Source organism: Pristiophorus japonicus, chromosome 2, assembly GCF_044704955.1.
Source record: "Pristiophorus japonicus isolate sPriJap1 chromosome 2, sPriJap1.hap1, whole genome shotgun sequence".
NCBI lineage: Eukaryota > Metazoa > Chordata > Chondrichthyes > Pristiophoridae > Pristiophorus > Pristiophorus japonicus.
Window position 1 is genome coordinate 246,046,620 of NC_091978.1, and position 17,907 is coordinate 246,064,526.

The following is a 17,907-nucleotide window of genomic DNA, read 5'->3' on the forward strand; positions in this document are numbered from 1 at the left end:
AACTGGCTAGTGTTCGAAAAGAACACATTCTTAAGAAGCACTGAAAGGGGGAGGGGAAGAAAGAAAAAAGGGAAGGACTGTGATAGGGTGGAAGACAGGAGAAGTTAGAGAGACAAAAGGGATGATGGGCTGAATTGAAATGGTAATGCCAGGAGTTAGAAAAAGATTAGTCGAGCTAGGGTGTGAATGGTGGAATAATGACCAGCAGCCATTGGAGACAAGGAGAAAAAAAACCATAGGCTCGGAGGGGGTGGGGCGTGGGGGGAGGAGGAGGGGTGGGGGGGGGGGGGGCCGGGGGAAAGGGAGCCAAAGATGGGCTGCGGTTATGCTCTGAAGTTGTTGAACTTGATGTTGAGTCCAGAAGGCTGTAAAGTGCCTAAACGAAAGATGAGGTGCTGTTTCTCGAGCTTGCGTTGAGCTTCGTTGGAACAGTATAGGAGGCCGAGGATGGAGAGATCAGAGTGGGAGTGGAGCGGAGAATTAAAGTGACAGGTGACCGGGAGCTCAGGGTCATACTTATGGATTGAATGGAGGTGTTCCGCAAAGCGGTCACCCAATCTACACTTGGTTTCCCCAATGTAGAGGAGACCACATCGTGAGCAGTGAATACAGTATACTAAATTGAAAGAAGTGCAATAAATCGGTATTTCACCTGGAAGGAGTATTTGGGGCTCTGGACAGTGGGAAGGGAGGAGGTAAAAGGGCAGGTGATGCATCTCCTGCGCTTGCACGGAAAGGTACCACGGGAAGAGGAGGGGTGCTGGGGTGACTGTAGAATGCACCAGGGTGTCACGGAAGGAGCGGTCCCTTTGGAATGCTGAGCGGGGAGGGGAGGGGGAGGTGTGATTGGTGGTGGGATCACGCTGGAGGTGGCAAAAATGGCGGAGGATGATCCGTTGAACGTGGAGGCTGGTGGGGTGAAAGGTGAGGACAAGGGAAACCCTGTTGTGATTCTGTGAGGGTGGGGAAGGGGTGAGAGCAGAGGTGCCCCCTCTGTGCCCATTTCTTCAGCCAGGAGTCTTCCCCCCCACTCAGCTGACCCTTTCTCCCGTTTTCAGAATTCTCACTGTACTTGGACCCCTCCTTCTGGCCTCTTACCTCTCTAGACCTCTTCATTGCAAACTGCTGATGGGACATCAGCCATCTCAATTTCTCTGCTCCCTTCACTCATTCCAATCTACCTCCCTCTGAACTTGCAGCACTCCGCTCACTCAGATCTCGTCGGCAGTTTCGAACACTCATCAGTTCTGTCGAAGAGTCGTCGACCTGAAACGTTAACTCTGCTTTTCTCTCCACAGATGCTGCCTGACCCGTTGAGATTTCTAGCATTTTCTGTTTTTATTTCTGATTCCAGTATCTGCAGAATTTTGCTTCTGTAGTACTGCAACTAGTTCTTTAAGTAAGTAATATTTCTGCAGTAGTGAAAACTTTCCCAAATATTATTATGCAGAAGTTCCTTTTATGACGTTCAGTTATTTAAAAACATTCTGGAATGTAGAACATTGTGCACAACTATAATCGAGAATTCACTGAATTGTGCTACTGCTAGACAGGAAATAGAAGAATAAATTATCATTTGGATTCTTCATGCATCTTACCAAGCTGTTCAATTGTGATTCAAATCACTAATTATTTAATATTGTGCAACTCTCGGGACTGAATGTAAGGGCATCAATCAGCAGCTGTTTGTGAAAATTATCAAGTAACAAGCCTCTAATCTCTTGATCTGATTAGGGTAAATCTGTACAGCTCAGATCCGGCATGGAGCATTACTTGGCGGGTGTGTGGATCACAGAATAGGGTGGGGAAGTCACATGCCTGATTCATAGTACCCCACATTCGCCAGAAAGTCAGGGACACTATATATCAAGCGCACTGACTTCCTTACCCAGTACTCTGATCTGGGCTCCCATCGTGCAAGAGTCCATTACTCTTAATAGCTTGCAAGGATGGCTGATGTGAGAAATAGAAAAGTCACTTGGGGGTGTTCTTCTGGAGCAAAATAGATGGAGCTTCATCCTTCCTTCAATTTATGTTAGACCTGACCTACAAGTGCTTGATGTTAACACTGGCTGTGACAAGTGGCAAATGTTCTACTTTCCCAATATTGACACCTTTTATCTTGACAAAGACAAAAGCTCAACCTTTCTAAAATGTATGTGTTTTTCTAAGTGTGTGTTTTTCTTGCTCAGCCTTTTCTGCTATATGTCATGACCTGCTCACTGTCACAGGCCCTTCCCGAGCCCGGAGGGTGGGATGATCTGGCTCACAAATTATTCCACTGCTATGAATGCAACTTTGTAAAAGGCTGCCAGGAAGTGTAAATCGAATCAGATGAGTTCAATGATGCCATTTCTTTCTTGTCCCTGGAATGTCTTGTTTCCATATGGTTCTCCATCTAGTGGCCTGGATGTGAACTAAAAAAAGCTCACCCAACCCTGTAAGGGAATGATTTGCAGATGGATATAAAAGTTCCATTCATAATCTTCTATTTTGGAATATATTCCTCATCTACTTGAGCTGCCCTGTGCAAAAGTGTTTGTTTAATAATGTCTGCAGTGATACATTGTACAGTAAAGAACAGCTTCTTTTATTAGGAAGAGTCTAATAGTCTTAAGAAAATCTCAATAATAATGTAATTGAGAATTCCACATCAACTAAATGCTGCCTTGTTAGTGAGTCAACTGAGTGACTAAATCAAATCACCGTTTTTTTGTTTCCTGTATTTTTAATGTCTAGTTCTATCATTGTAAAATATAAATAAGAAAACTGCTAATAAATAAAGAGACTTGTTGGTTTTCAGCACAATTGGCTCTACCTTTTAATGAGGATTTGCAGAGTGTCACTGATCCCATCTATCAGCTGCATGGCTTCAGAATGGGTTAATTCTGAACAAGGTTTACTGTTGATCGAGATGAGTTCATCTCCCTCACATAATCCAGCTCTGCAAGCTTTACTCTTCTTCCGAACCTAGAAATATGACAGACACAAACAAAACTAAATCTAGCTAGAAAAACATATGGTACAATTTAAATGTTGTATAGAAGTCAAAGCACCAAAGATCCATTGAAAAGGACAAAGATGGCTCTTTAAGCATAGTCATTTTAAAATAATTTTGGAAATGTTCTGTAAAGTATGAATCTTTTTAATGAGTAGTAGTAAATCATAGATTTTAAGGATTGTTGAATGTATTGTGTAATGTGTTGTACAGTATATATATGCTGTACTTACTCAGTACTGCACTGAACTATTAGCCTAGATTATTGGGGTGAATTTCTGCCAGATTCGCAGCTCCAGAGCTAAGAGCACAGGTAGATACTTGGTTATTATAGCCATTACAGAAACATGGCTGAAAGAGAGGCAAGTTTGGCAGATCAATATTCCTGGTTACAGGATTTTTAGACAAGACAGAGAGGGGGGTAAAAAGGGGAGTGGGGTGATGCGGTACTGATTAAATAAACTAATACAGCGGTGAGGAGAGATGATATGTTAGAGGGATCATCAAATGAGGCCATATGGGTCGAATTCAAAAAATAAAAAAGGTGCAATCACACTGCTGGGCATGTATTATAGACCCCCAAACAGTGGGAGGGAGATAGAGAAAATATGTAGGCAAATTGCTGTGAAGTCCAAAAACCATAGGGTAGTAATAGTAGGGGATTTTAACTATCCAAATATTGATTGGAACAAATATAATGTGAAGGGTATAGAGGGTGCGGAATTCTTAAAATGCATTCAAGAGAACTTTTTTAGTCAGTATGCAGCAAGCCCAAGATGAGAGGGGACGGTTTTGGATTTAGTTTTGGGGAATGAAGCTGGGCAGGTTGAAGGGGTAATTGTGGGAGAGCATCATCATTATAGGCAGTCCCTCAGAATCGAGGAAGACTTGCTTTCACTCTTAAATGAGTTCTTAGGTGGCTGAACAGTCCAATTTGAGAAACACAGTTCCTGTCACTGGTGGGACAGATAGTCGTTGAGGGAAGAGGTGGGTAGGACTGGTTTGCCACACACTCTTTCTGCTGCCTGCACTTGGTTTCTGCATGCTCTTGGCGATGAGACTCAAGGCGCTCAGCGCCCTCCTGGATGCACTTCTCCACTGAGGGCAGACTTTGGCTAGGGACTCCCAGGTGTCAGTGAAGATGTTGCACATTATCAGGGAGGCTTTAAGGGTGTCCTTGTAACGTTTCCTCTGCTCACCTTTAGCTCGATTGCCACAAAAGAATTCCGAGTACAGCGGTTGTTTTGGGAGTCTTGTGTCAGGCATGCGAACAATGTGGCCTGCCCAGCGGAGCTGATCAAGTGTGGTCAGTGCTTCAATGCTGTGGATGTTGGCCTGGACAAGGACGCTAACTGTTAAATATGTAAACCTGTAAAACCTTGTGTAGCCACCAGAGGACTCATTCCCTGGAGTCCCAAGGGATCCCACAATCCCTTGGGAGCACCTGTACATAAGGAGGCCTCACAGACTGGAGAGGCACTCTGGAGATCGGCAATAAAAGACTACGGTCACACTTTACTTTGAGCTCACAGTATCTAGTCAGACTCTTCATTCACACATAACAACTGGCGACGAGATCTTATAGAAACATTTAAAATAATTTAAAATAGTGAAAGGGATAGACAAGATAGAGGCAGAGTGGTTGTTTCCACTGGTCGGGGAGACTAGAACTAGGGGGCACAGCCTCAAAATACCGGGGAGCCAATTTAAAACCGAGTTGAGAAGGAATTTCTTCTCCCAGAGGGTTGTGAATCTGTGGAATTTTCTGCCCAAGGAAGCAGTTGAGGCTAGCTCACTGAATGTATTCAAGTCACAGATAGATAGATTTTTAACCAATAAGGGAATTAAGGGTTATGGGGAGCGGGCGGGTAAGTGGAGCTGAGTCCACGGCCAGATCAGCCATGATCTTGTTGAATGGCGGAGCAGGCTCGAGGGGCTAGATGGCCTACTCCTGTTCCTAATTCTTATGTTCTTATGAGATACAGATGACGAACCCAACGATGCAGAGAACAGTGGGCATCCTGGAGAAATTTTCGGCGGGAGATGATTGGGAAACCTTCATGGAGCGACTCGACCAATACTTCGTGGCCAACAAGCTGGAAGGAGAAGTGAATGCTGCCAAACGAAGGGTGATTCTCCTCACCGTCTGCGGGGCACCAACGTATGACCTCATGAAAAATCTGCTTGCTCCAGCGAAAACTATAGAGAAATCATACGATGATTTGTGCACACTGGTCCGGGAGCATCTGAACCTAAGGGAAAGCGGTCTGATGGCGAGGTACCGGTTCTACACCTACAAAAGGTCTGAAGGCCAAGAAGTGGTGAGCTATGTCACCGAGCTGAGAAGCCTTGCAGGACATTGTGAATTTGAAGGACATTTGGAGCACATGCTCAGGAACTTCCTTGTACTTGGCATTTGCTATGAAGTGATACTTCGCAAACGTTTGACTGTAGAGACACCAACCTTGAGTAAAGCCATAGCGATTGCCCAGGCATTCATTGCCACCAGTGACAATACGAAGCAAATCTCTCAGCACACTAGTGCTGCTACAAGTACTGTGAAAAAAGTGATGTTGTTTTCAAATCGCAATGTACAGGGCAGGCTCCACACGCCTGCAGCTACACCTCCACAGATGTCTCAGAGTCCACCATCAAGGTGATGAATGCAAGGCCATTAACACCTTGTTGGTGCTGCAGGGGTGATCATCGTTTCCATTCATGCCACTTCAAAGGGTACATTTGCAAGGACTGTGGAACAATGGGACACCTCCAACGTACGTGCAGAGGAGCTGCAAACCCTGCTAATCCTGCAAACCACCATGTTGCAGAGGAGGACAGATCCATGGCGAACCAGAGTCTCAGACCGAGGAGGCAGAGGTATATAGGGTGCACAAATTTACCACAAAGTGTCCCCCGATAATGCTGAATGTTGAATGAAATGGACTCCCGGTGTCAATGGAGCTGGACACGGGCGCAAGCCAGTCCATTATGAGCAAAAAGACTTGCGATAAATTGTGGTGCAGCAAGGGCTCAAAGGCCAGTCCTGACTCCCATTCGCACTAAACTGAGAACTTACACAAAGGAACTGATTCCCGTAATCAGCAGTGCTACTGTAAAGTTCTCCTACGATGGCGCGGTGCACAAGCTACCACTCTGGGTGGTACCAGGCGATGGTCCCACGCTGCTCGGCAGGAGCTGGCTGGGAAAGAAACGCTGGAACTGGGATGACGTCGGCACGCTCTCGTCCGTTGACGACACTTCGTGTGCTCAGGCCTTAAACAAGTTCCCTTCGCTGTTCGAACCGGGCAGCGGGAAATTCCAAGGAGCAAAAGTGCAGATCCGTTTGATTCCGGGGGCGCCGCCCATCCATCACAAGGCGAGGGCAGTGCCGTACATGATGAGCGAGAGGGTGGAGATCGAGCTGGACCGGCTGCAACGAGAGGGCATCATTTCGCCGATCGAATTCAACGAGTGGGCCAGTCCAATTGTCCCAGTCCTCAAGGGAGATGGCACCATCAGAATCTGTGGTGATTACAAAGTAACTATCAATCGTTTCTCCCTGCAGGATCAATACCCACTACCAAAGGCAGACGACCTTTTTGCGACGCTGGCAGGAGGAAAGATGTTCACGAAGCTGGAATTGACCTCGGCCTACATGATGCAGGAGCTGGAGGAATCATCGAAGGGCCTCACCTGCATCAACACGCACAAAGGTCTCTTCATTTACAACAGATGCCCATTTGGGATTCGATCAGCCACGGCGATATTCCAGAGAAACATGGAAAGTTTACTGAAGTCGGTCCCGCGCACCGTGGTCTTCCAGGATGATATCTTGGTTACAGGTCGGGACACAGTCGAGCATCTGCAGAACCTGGAGGAGGTTCTTGGTCGACTCAACCGCGTGGGGCTCAGGTTAAAATGCCCGAAGTGTGTTTTCCTGGAGCCTGAAGTGAAGTTCCTGGGGAGAAGAATTGCGGCGGACGGCATCAGGCCCACCGATTTGAAGACGGAGACAATCGAGAACGTACCGAGGCCACAGAATGTGACGGAGCTGCGGTCGTTTCTAGGACTCCTGAACTACTTTGGTCATTTCTTACTGGGTCTCAGCACACTGTTAGAACCACTGCACGCCTTACTGCGTAAGGAGGACGAATGGGTATGGGGTAAAAGCCAAGAAAATGCCTTTGTAAAAGCTAGAAAATTGTTATGCTCAAACAAATTGCTTATGTTGTATGATCCATGTAAACGTTTGGTACTAGCATGTGATGCGTCATTGTACGGGGTCGGGTGTGTATTGCAACAAGCTAATGAATCTGGGAAATTGCAACCGGTTGCTTATGTATCCAGAAGTCTGTCTAAGGCTGAGAGAGCCTACAGCATGATTGAAAAAGAAGCGTTAGTGTGTGTTTATGGAGTAAAGAAAATGCATTAATAACTGTTTTGTCTCAAATTTGAATTGGAAACTGACCATAAGCCACTGATATCTCTTTTTTCCGAAAGTAAGGGGATAAATTCGAATGCATCGGCCCGCATCCAAAGATGGGTGCTCACGTTGTCCGCATACAACTACGCCATCTGCCACAGGCCAGGCACAGAAAACTGTGCTGATGCTCTCAGTAGGCTGCCATTGCCCACCACGAGGGTGGAAATGGCACAGTCTGCAGATTTAGTCATGGTAATGGAAGCATTCGAGAGTGAGCAATCACCCGTCACAGCCCAACAGATTAGAACCTGGACGAGCCAGGACCCCTTACTGTCCCTGGTAAAAAATTGTGTGCTTCACTGGAGCTGGTCCAGTGTCCCATTGGAAATGCAGGAAGAGATAAAACCGTACCAGCGGCGCAAAGATGAAATGTCTATACAGGCAAGACTGCCTTCTGTGGGGTAATCGGGTAGTGGTCCCCAAGAAGGGCACTGTCATCAGTGATCTCCATAGTACTCATTCAGACATTGCAATGATGAAAGTGATAGCCAGATCCCACGTGTGGTGGCCCGGTATCGATGTGGGCTTAGAGTCCTGTCTGCACAAATGTAACACATGCTCGCTGTTAAGCAATGCATCCAGGGAGGCGCCACTAAGTTTAAGGTCTTGGCCCTCCAAACCGTGGTCCAGGGTCCATGTCGACTATGCAGGCCCGTTTTTGGGTAAAATGTTCCTAGTGGTTGTAGATGCGTACTCCAAATGGATTGAATGTGAGATAATGTCGGCAAGCACGTCCGCTGCCACCACTGAAAGCCTGCGGGCTATGTTTGCCACGCACGGCCTGCCTGATGTCCTTGTGTGCGACAATGGGCCATGTTTCATCAGTGCTGAGTTCAAAGAATTCATGACCCATAACGGGATCAAACATGTCACATCTGCCCCATCCAAACCAGCATCCAATGGTCAGGCAGAGAGAGCAGTGCCAAACATCAAGCAGAGCTTGAAGAGGGTAACTGAAGACTCACTGCAGACTAGCCTATCCTGAGTCCTGCTTAGCTACCGCACGAGACCCCACTCTCTCACTGGGATTCCACCCGCTGAACTGCTCATGAAAAGGGCACTTAAGACAAGGCTCTCGTTAGTCCACCCTGATCTACATGAACATGTAGCGAGCAGGCGGCTGCAACAAAGTACATATCATTATAACGCAAATGTGTCACGCGAAATTGAAATTAATGATCCTGTATTTGGGTTGAACAATGGACAAGGTCCCAAGTGGCTTCCCGGCACTGTTGTGGCCAAAGAGAGTGTTTCGGGTCAAACTTTCAAATGGACTCATTCGCTTGGAAACACTTGGACCAAATCAAACTCAGATTACGGATTATCCAGAGCAACCCACATTGGACCCTACCTTCTTTGACCCCTCCAACATACAACCGGCACACGGTTGATCACAAAGCAGAATCCATCATCCGCAGCAGCCCAGCAGGACTCACCACACCAGGCAGTCCAGCAAGGCCAGCTGTACAGCAGCTCAGCGAGGGCCCAACAAACAATTCACCAAAACCAGCATTTGCACCGAGACAATCAACCAGGGAAAGAAAGGCCCCAGGTTGACTCACCTTGTAAATAGTTGCACTATTGGATTTGCCGGGGGAGTGTTGTTATATATGTAAACCTGTAAATACCTTGTGTAGCCACCAGGGGGCTCATCCCCTGGAGTCCCAAGGGATCCCAAAATCCCTTGGGAGCATCTGTACTTAAGGAGGCCTCAGAGGCTGGAGAGGCACTCTGGAGACCTGCAATAAAAGACTAAGGTCACACTTTACTTTGAGCTCACAGTATCTAGTCAGACTCTTCATTCACACATAACACTAACGTTGGTGCGTCTGTCCTCCCAGGGGATTTGTAAGATCTTGCGAGGAGAGCACTTAGGTGCCAGTGACTATCATTCAGTCAGATTCAAGTTGGTTATGGATAAGGACAAGAATAGGCCTGGAATAAAAGTGCCGAATTGGGGAAAAGCTAATTTTGCTAAGTTAAGGAGTGATTTGGCCACAGTGGACTGGAAACTGCTACTTGTGGGTAAATCAGTGTCGGAAAATGAGAGGCATTCAAGGAGGAGATCCGGAAGTCTCAGGCCAAACATGTGCCCTTAAAGAAAAAGAATGGGAATAACAATTCTAGAGCCCCCTGGATGTCGAGGGACTTACAAGGGAAGATAAAGAAAAAAAGGGAAACTTATGTCATATACCAATGGCTAAATACATAGAATCTTTAGAGGAATATAGAAAGTTAAGGCAAAATTAAAAAGTATATTAGGAATGCTAAGAGAGAGCATGAAAAATTCTTGACTCGTAAAATTCAGGAGAACGCAAAGATGTTCTACAAATATTATAGACCATAAGGGTAACCTTTGTGTGGAGGCGGAAGATGTTGGTAAGGTTCTTAATGAAAACTTTGCATCTGTTTTCATGAAGGAAAGTGGCAATGCAGATACTGCTATCGAGGAGGAGTGTGATATTCTGGATGAAATAAATATAGTGAGAGAGGAAGTATTAAGGGGATTAGCAGCTTTGAAAGTAGATAAGCACCCAAACCCAGATGAAATGCATCCCAGGCTGTTGAGCGCAGTAAAAGAGGAAATAGCAGATGCCTTGACCATCATTTTGCAGTCCTCTTTGGATTTGGGCATGGTGCCAGAGGATTGGAAGGGAGAAAGGGATAGGCTGAATAATTACAGGCCTGTAAGCCTAATCTCAGTGGTGGGAAAATTATTGGAAAAATTCCTGAAAGACAGGATAAATCTACATTTGGAAAGGCAAGGATTAATCAGGGACAGTCAGCAAGGGAAGATCGTGTTTGACTAACCTGATTGAAGTTTTTGAGGAGGTAGCCAAGAGGGTCGATGAGGGTAGTGCATACGATGTTGTGTATATGGACTTTAGCAAAGCTTTTGACAAGGTAGACTGGTCACGAAGGTTAAAGCTCATAGGATCCAGGGCAAAGTGGCAAGTTGGATCCAAAATTGGCTTAGAGGAAGGAATCAAAGGGTAATGGTTGATTGATGTTTTTGTGACTGGAAGGATGTTTCCAGTGGGGTTCCACAGGGCTCAGTACTGGGTCCCTTGCTTTTGTGGTATATATCAACGATTTAGATTTAAATATAGGGAGTATGATTAAGAAATTTGCAGACGACACTAAAATTGGCTGTGTGGTTGATAATGAAGATGCTGCAGGAGAATATCAATCTACTGGTCAGGTGGGCAGAGCAGTGGCAAATGGAATTTAATTCAGAGAAGTGTGAGGTAGTGCACTTGGGGAGGGCTAATATGGAAAGGGTATACACATTAAGCGGTAGGCCACTTAATAATGTAAATGAACAAAGGGACCTTGGAGTGCTTGTCCACAGACCACTGAAAGTAGCAGGCCAGGTGGGTAAGGTGGTTAAGAAGGCATACAGAATGCTTGCCTTTATTGGCTAAGGCATAGAATATAAGAGCAGGGAGGTTATGCTTAAATGTGTATAATACTTTGGTTAGACCACAGCTGGAGTACTGCATGCAGTTCTGGTTGTCGTATCATAGGAAGGACATTATTGCACAAGAGAGCATGCAGAGGAGATTTATTAGGATGCTGCCTGGAATGGAGAATCTTAGTTATGAGGACAGATTGGATAGGCTGGATTTGTTCTCATTGGAACAGAGGAGGTTGAAAGGAGACCTCATTGAGGTGTACAAAATATTGAGGGGCCTGGACATAATGGATAGTAAAGGTCTATTTCCATTGGTGGAAGGGTCTATTACGAGATGGCATAGTTTTAAGGTGGTTGGTGGAAGGTTTCGAGAGGATTTGAAGGGGGGTTTCTTTAAACAGAGGGTTGTGGGGATCTGGAACTCACTGCCTGGAAGAGTGGTGGATGCAAAAACCCGCGCCACTTTTAAGAGATGGTTGGATGGGCACTTAAAGTGCTGTAACCTGCAGGGTTACGAACCTAGACCTGGTAATTGAGATTATATTGGATAACCTCTTGTTGGCCGGCGCAGATATGATGATATGATGGTAAGTACTGCAGGGAATCGAATGTAGCCAGGGTGATCTCCTAGATTAGTTTCGATCGCCTGGATGGGTTGGAGAGGAATTTTCCCAGATTTTTTCCCCCTAAATTGGCCTGGGTTTTTATCTGTTTTTTGCTTCTCCCAGGAGATCACATGGCTCCGGTTGGGGTGGAGTGTAGAATGTTTCAGTGTAAGGGGTGTTGCAGATGTGTGGGGCGGACTGGTTGGGTTGGGTGCTCTTTACCTTTCCGCCATTGTTCATTGCTCATAGGTTTATATGTAACCTTCAGGGCTACTGACCGAGGGCTGTGTGACTCTTTGTCGGCCAGTGGGGACACGAAGGGCAAAATGGCCTCCTTCTGCGCTGTAAATTTCTATGTTTCTATGTTTCTATAGTTTATGATGTTTTTCCAGGATTTTTGCTGCTCTTCCACCAAGGTTACGGTGAATGAGCAGGAAAATGCGGGCAGAAATTCACCCCCTATGTGCTCAAATCCTGGAGTTGGACTTCAACCTATAATCTTATTATATGCTTTGTCCTAGCATTTGTGTAACATAACACACAAAATAATCTTACTGTATCATTACAGCTGTACCTTAGTGTTCCACCAGTCACATGAAAAACATTTGGTTAGACCTGTGTCTTATATACTGACATCAAAAGAGAAAGCCACATATTCAGGTAAAAATCACCAATAAGAATCTGTTAAGCACTGAATTAAAAAACAATTGGGGGAGAACTTCCACAGGGATTCTTCCGATCTCCCAATCTCCCACTGTAACTTCAACAGAAGATGAGCAGAAACCCTGAAGAAATGGAGTAAGTAGTTGCTTTTTAATCATTTACGTTGTTTCTCCAGGGGCTCTGCCAACTTTTTGCCAAAGTTACCTAGGAGATCATGAGAAAACCCACAGAATGCCAGGCAATTATCTCAAAATAATAATAGATGTGTTTGGAGTGTGTTATGAGAATCATGAGTTTCTGATACAATGTTTGTGGTTAATTATCTCAGTTAGAAGCTCCTAAGGGTATCATTGCTTTATACATCACCAAGCTGTTACTTTACTTAAATGTGTTATTCTATTAATAAATTGCCTTACTATCAGTAATTTGCAGTGATAAACAAAAATGCAGCCGGAATTTCTGGGGGCTTTCTCCTGATATCCTGTCATAACTTTGACAGAACCCCCAAAGAAATGGTGTGAATGACTAAAAACAGCAGTTTCTCCTCGATTTGCTCTGCTAGATCTGGTTTGATCATCTAAACAGTGCACCTCCCTCTCCTCCTTTAAATCCTTCCACTAAGGACAACTCCAGCCTCCTCTTAATGACAAACTGTCTTCTCTGGCACCCTTTCCCTGCTCACCCATCCTTATCTGGCAAAAAACAAATGTGAGCAGCACATGGATATCTTTATCTGGAAGAGTGAGATCATCTTTTCAGCGCCTCAGCTGCCTAATACCTCTGTTTTCCATGTGCCCCAGATTCTCCGCATCTTCTTATACACTTCTCCGCCATCTCCTCTTCTGCACGCACTCGCTGATCTCTTCTATGAGAGCTACCTTCCACTCCAATTTTGATCCCTTTAATGTCCTATTTGTCATCAGGCATGGGGCAGTAGCAAGATCAAAATTGCTGGTGAAGCTGTTGGTCTGACCTACTCCCTCTTTGGTCCAGGCCGAGAAATAGGTGAACAAGGTCTCACCGAAACAGCATTAACTTATGCAAATTGGGGTCTTTCAGCATACATAGGACGGCAATGCCATAGTAGTATTTCACTGGGTGTCGCACACACTGCACAAGCCCCATACAATGTAGCTCTATGTAGAGTGGTCTAACCAGCTGTTAGAGACCACTCTTAAACTGTCACTGGTGAGTGATTTTAAGGATTTTTGTGGGGCGGGAGGAGTACAAATACTCCTCCTAGCCCCACAAAACTCTTCCTGCCCATTGTCAGATCTCTACTGCCTTCCCCACCCCCTGCAGTCACCTGTTCCTTCCCTTTAATTTGAAACAGCAGGCTTAGCTCCACCGAGGAGCCATTTGATTTTCTGTCCTCCAAGCTACCAGTCCGGCCTGGAATTGTGTATGTAGGTCGCTTGGCAGATTTAATTGAAGCCCAACTGTCAAAATGGTTCAGGCCTCTGGTGACATTGAGCGGGTATCCCATTATGCAGCACACATGAAAATCTATCCCTACATTACTCTACACTTCTCCGCCATCTTCTCTCCTGCACTCACTAGCTCATCTCTTCTATGAGAGCTACCTTCCACACCCAATCCCCTTGCAACCCAACACTTACACAATTCTCAGCATACTGCTCAGAGATATCGTGGATGCTCCCTTTCCACAAGTTCTGTCCCCTATCTTTATAAACAGCTGCCATAACCCCTTCAAAAACCCATACTTAATTCTCTTATTCTCTCCAACTATTTCCCTACCTCCAATCTCCCCTTTGTCTCTAAAGTATTCAAATATATCACTACTATCCAGCTCTGTATTTATCAACATACATACAGAGTGCAAAAAGACCCCTTACTTCTTCCCCATCCAATGATAATACAAACTTACCTAGTTTCCAGCCACCCTGAACAGAAAGTGGCGGAGAAAGGAAAAAAAAAAAGCCGTGGTACATTCAGGAAAAGCTCTGGTAAATTCCTCTCTAACTCCCTGAGGGAATCAAGCAAGATTCCGCATGAATGATCACACTCTCAACTACCTAGCACCTTATCCACTATAACAGTCCTCATCTGTCAGTTCTCAAGCTCCTTTTCAAAGGGTATACTGATCTACACTCACTACATGTCTCCTGCTTGTTCCAGAGGTAATCAAACACTGCGAAAAAAAATATTTACTGGCATATAGCCAACAGATTTTATAGAGATGACATCTAGACCTGCCATCGAAGCGACAGCAAAGAAAGAGAAACAGGCCATTCGGCCCAACTGATCCATGCCGGTGTTTATGCTCCACACGAGCCTCCTCTCCTCTTCATCAAAACACATCAGCATAACCGTTCTCCCTCATGTATTTCTCTGGCAACTCCTTAAATGTATATTTTCTTTGCAATGAGGCTGTGCAACTTGGAGCTTGCCTTCTCACCGACCCTGTTCAGTTCACATGTTGTTGAGCCTCCGTCCCACTGAGACAAGCTTACACTGACACCCTACTGAACCAGCCCAACACCGAAGCCCACTGACTAAAGCTTTTACCGACACCCCACTGACCCCCCCACACCCACTGACCCCCCACACCTACTGACCCCCCACACCCACTAACCCAGGCCCACACCCCACTGACCCCCCACACCCACTGACCCAGCTCCATACCCACTGACCCCCCCACACCCACTGACACAGCCCCACACCCACTGACCCCCCACACCCACTGACCCAGCCCCACACCCACTGACCCCCACAGCCACTGTCCCCCCCATTCCCACTGACCCCCCTCCACACCCACTGACCCCCCACACCCACTGTCCCCCCCATTCCCACTGACCACCCCCACACCCACTGACCCAGTCCCACACTCCACTGACCCAGCCCCACACCCACTGATCCCCACAGCCACTGTCCCCCCCATTCCCACTGACCCCCTCCACACCCACTGACCCCCCACACCCACTGTCCCCCCCATTCCCACTGACCACCCCCACACCCACTGACCCAGCCCCACACCCCACTGACCCAGCCCCACACCCACTGACCCCCACAGCCACTGTCCCCCCCATTCCCACTGACCCCCTCCACACCCACTGACCCACCACACCCACTGTCCCCCCCATTCCCACTGACCCCCTCCACACCCACTGACCCAGTCCCACACCCCACTGACCCCCCACACCCACTGACCCAGCTCCACACCCACTGACCCAGCCCCACACCCACTGACCCCCACAGCCCACTGTCCCCCCCATTCCCACTGACCCCCTCCACACCCACTGACCCAGTCCCACACCCCACTGACCCCCCACACCCACTGACCCAGCTCCACACCCACTGACTCCCCACACGCACTGACCCCCCACACCCACTGACCCCCCACACCCACTGACCCAGCTCCACACCCACTGACTCCCCACACCCACTGACCCACCCACACCCACTGACCCCCTACACCCACTGACCCAGCCCCACACCCACTAATCCATGCTTACGCAGAGAACCCACTGAATCATTTTGAAGTCTTCAATCCTAGCCTTTCTAAACTTCTATTTCTCCAAAGTAAATAACCATAATTCTTGAAACCTGCAACTAAAGCTCTGTGAATTGGTATTGTCTTGGTCAGCCTCCTCTCTACTCTCTCCAGAGCTTTAATATGCTTCACTATAAGTGGAAAGCAAAATTAGACACAATACTCTCCAACTGCAGATGTACCAGAACCTTATATAGCTTTAATATAGCACTCATTGATTGTTTTCAATGTCCTAGCAATGCAACTTATGTTGGTTCTCCTACACTTCTATTATTGTATATGGACCGGCTTGTATTCCAGCAATATCAATGAACCTAGTATGTTGCAGTTCCAAGAAGGTCAAGCACCCCCACAGAGTGGGATTAAAAAACTCTGAATTTTTGCCTGCGGAATTTTAATTTTAATGAATCTAACTCTTTGATTAACACAAATCCCTTCAAAGTAGGTCCATTTTCTGCCATATGGCACCTAGAATCATTGAACGATACAGCACAGAAGGAAGCCATTTGGCCCCTTGTGCCTGTGCCGGTTCTTTGAAAGAACTATCCAATTAGTCCCACTCTGCTGCTCTTTCCCCATAGCCCTGCAAATGTTTCCCCTTCAAGTATTTATCCAATTTCCCTTTGGAAGTTACTATTGAATCTGCTGCCACCACCCTTTCAGGCAGGGCATTCCAGATCATAACAACTCACTGTCTAAAAACGTTTTTCCACATGTTTCCTCTGGTACTTTTGCCAATTACATTCAATCTGTACCCTCTGATTACTGAGTCTTCTGTCACTGGAAACACTTTCTCCTTATTTACCCTATCAAAACCCTGCATGGCTTTAAACACCTCTATCAAATCTCCCCTTAACCTTCTCTTCTATAAGGAAAATAATCGTAGCTTCTTTAGCCAATCCCCATAACAGAAATCCCACATCCCAGGTAACATTCCAGTAAATCTTGTGTCTGTCTGGCATACAAGCAACAGAGTCAATGACCAGCAATTTGAAATTGGAATAAACAGGAGACCAGTTGTCTATTTTGTCATTCCAGTGCTGAATTCCTAGTTCCAAGTCTCTGAAATATTCATTTTGCGCTTTTTTTCTTTAAAATATGAATATTAATGGTTGTAATCTTCAGGGGTTTGTAGGAATGTGGCCTCTCCAACATCCATGCAATGAACAACAGTGACCCCTACAGGTTAACCTTGGGTGCCTAAACACTTAGGAAAGTTAGGAATGAGAAAAGTCAATGACCCAAATTTCCTTGTGAGTTCCAGGATTTTCAGACCTATAAGGGACAGAACCTCCACCACCCCTTACAAGAAAGTGTCTTTGGGGGATGGAGCCAGGCATATCAACTCCTTCTGCTGGGAGATCCCACTTTTCTGGCTTGGTCAGGACCTAACATATTACTGTATGCCAATGCATCCAGTTGAGGTGTACCAGCCTACAGATGGGCATAAGTGGGTCCCACCAGGCTAGGGAAGCAGCCTGCTCCCCCAAAGAATGGAAACAACTTTTTTACAATTTTTAAAGGGGATAGAGCTGGGACTGCAGCTGATCAAGCACCCATAATAACAGGCAGGAAGGCACACATTGTTCAACTGCATGGAGAAGGTGGATGCTGGAGATACGGCTGCAGTGTGCAGACACGCACCTGTTCCATGCAAATTAGATTCCCTTCAACCCCACAAACTCCAGCTGCAGGGCTGACCTCACTGGAAAATTACAATGCAGCTGAAATTTAAAGGGATGTGGTCATTTAAAGGAGTGCCCATGGATCAGAGAACAGAAGTGGGATAAGATGGCACACTTTAAGGAAAGGGGCGTAATATGGCTACCCAGAAGTACCAAGGACCAGGTTAATGTTCCAAGAGTGCATGCCATAAAATATTGTCTGTCAATCTGTCCAAGTTTACTGTTGGCACGTGCCTTGCCCTTCACACAAACTTACAGCTTTTTCATTGCATCTCATACATATCTATAACCAAGCAGGGCACACATTCAAGGTGCAATGTACAATTAAAAGCTTGCTACAATCACATCTTCCACGGACATCACACCTCAAATGATTGTAACATGACTTAGTTGCATGACTCCCAAGTTGGCCTACCTCTTTGCATGGGTTCCTTCAATGTACAGCATCTCAAGCTTAGTTTTCTCCTTGCACAACAAAATGGCACATAATGCAAGGGCACAAATCTGAAATGAAAGAAGTTCACAGCTCATAGGCCCCTCACTT

The 17,907-nt window shown here is 46.2% G+C and overlaps 1 protein-coding gene across 2 annotated transcripts in view; it reads right to left on the reverse strand.

Moving 5' to 3' along the window:
• Nucleotides 1-17,907, reverse strand: part of LOC139245222 (synaptopodin-2-like) — a 230,938-nt gene that overhangs the window by 68,884 nt on the left and 144,147 nt on the right. For both annotated transcript variants that reach the window (XM_070871136.1, XM_070871138.1), the window contains exon 2: nucleotides 2,819-2,970. In XM_070871136.1, the coding sequence (XP_070727237.1) occupies nucleotides 2,819-2,970 (152 nt within the window). The remainder of the gene's footprint in view (nucleotides 1-2,818; nucleotides 2,971-17,907) is intronic.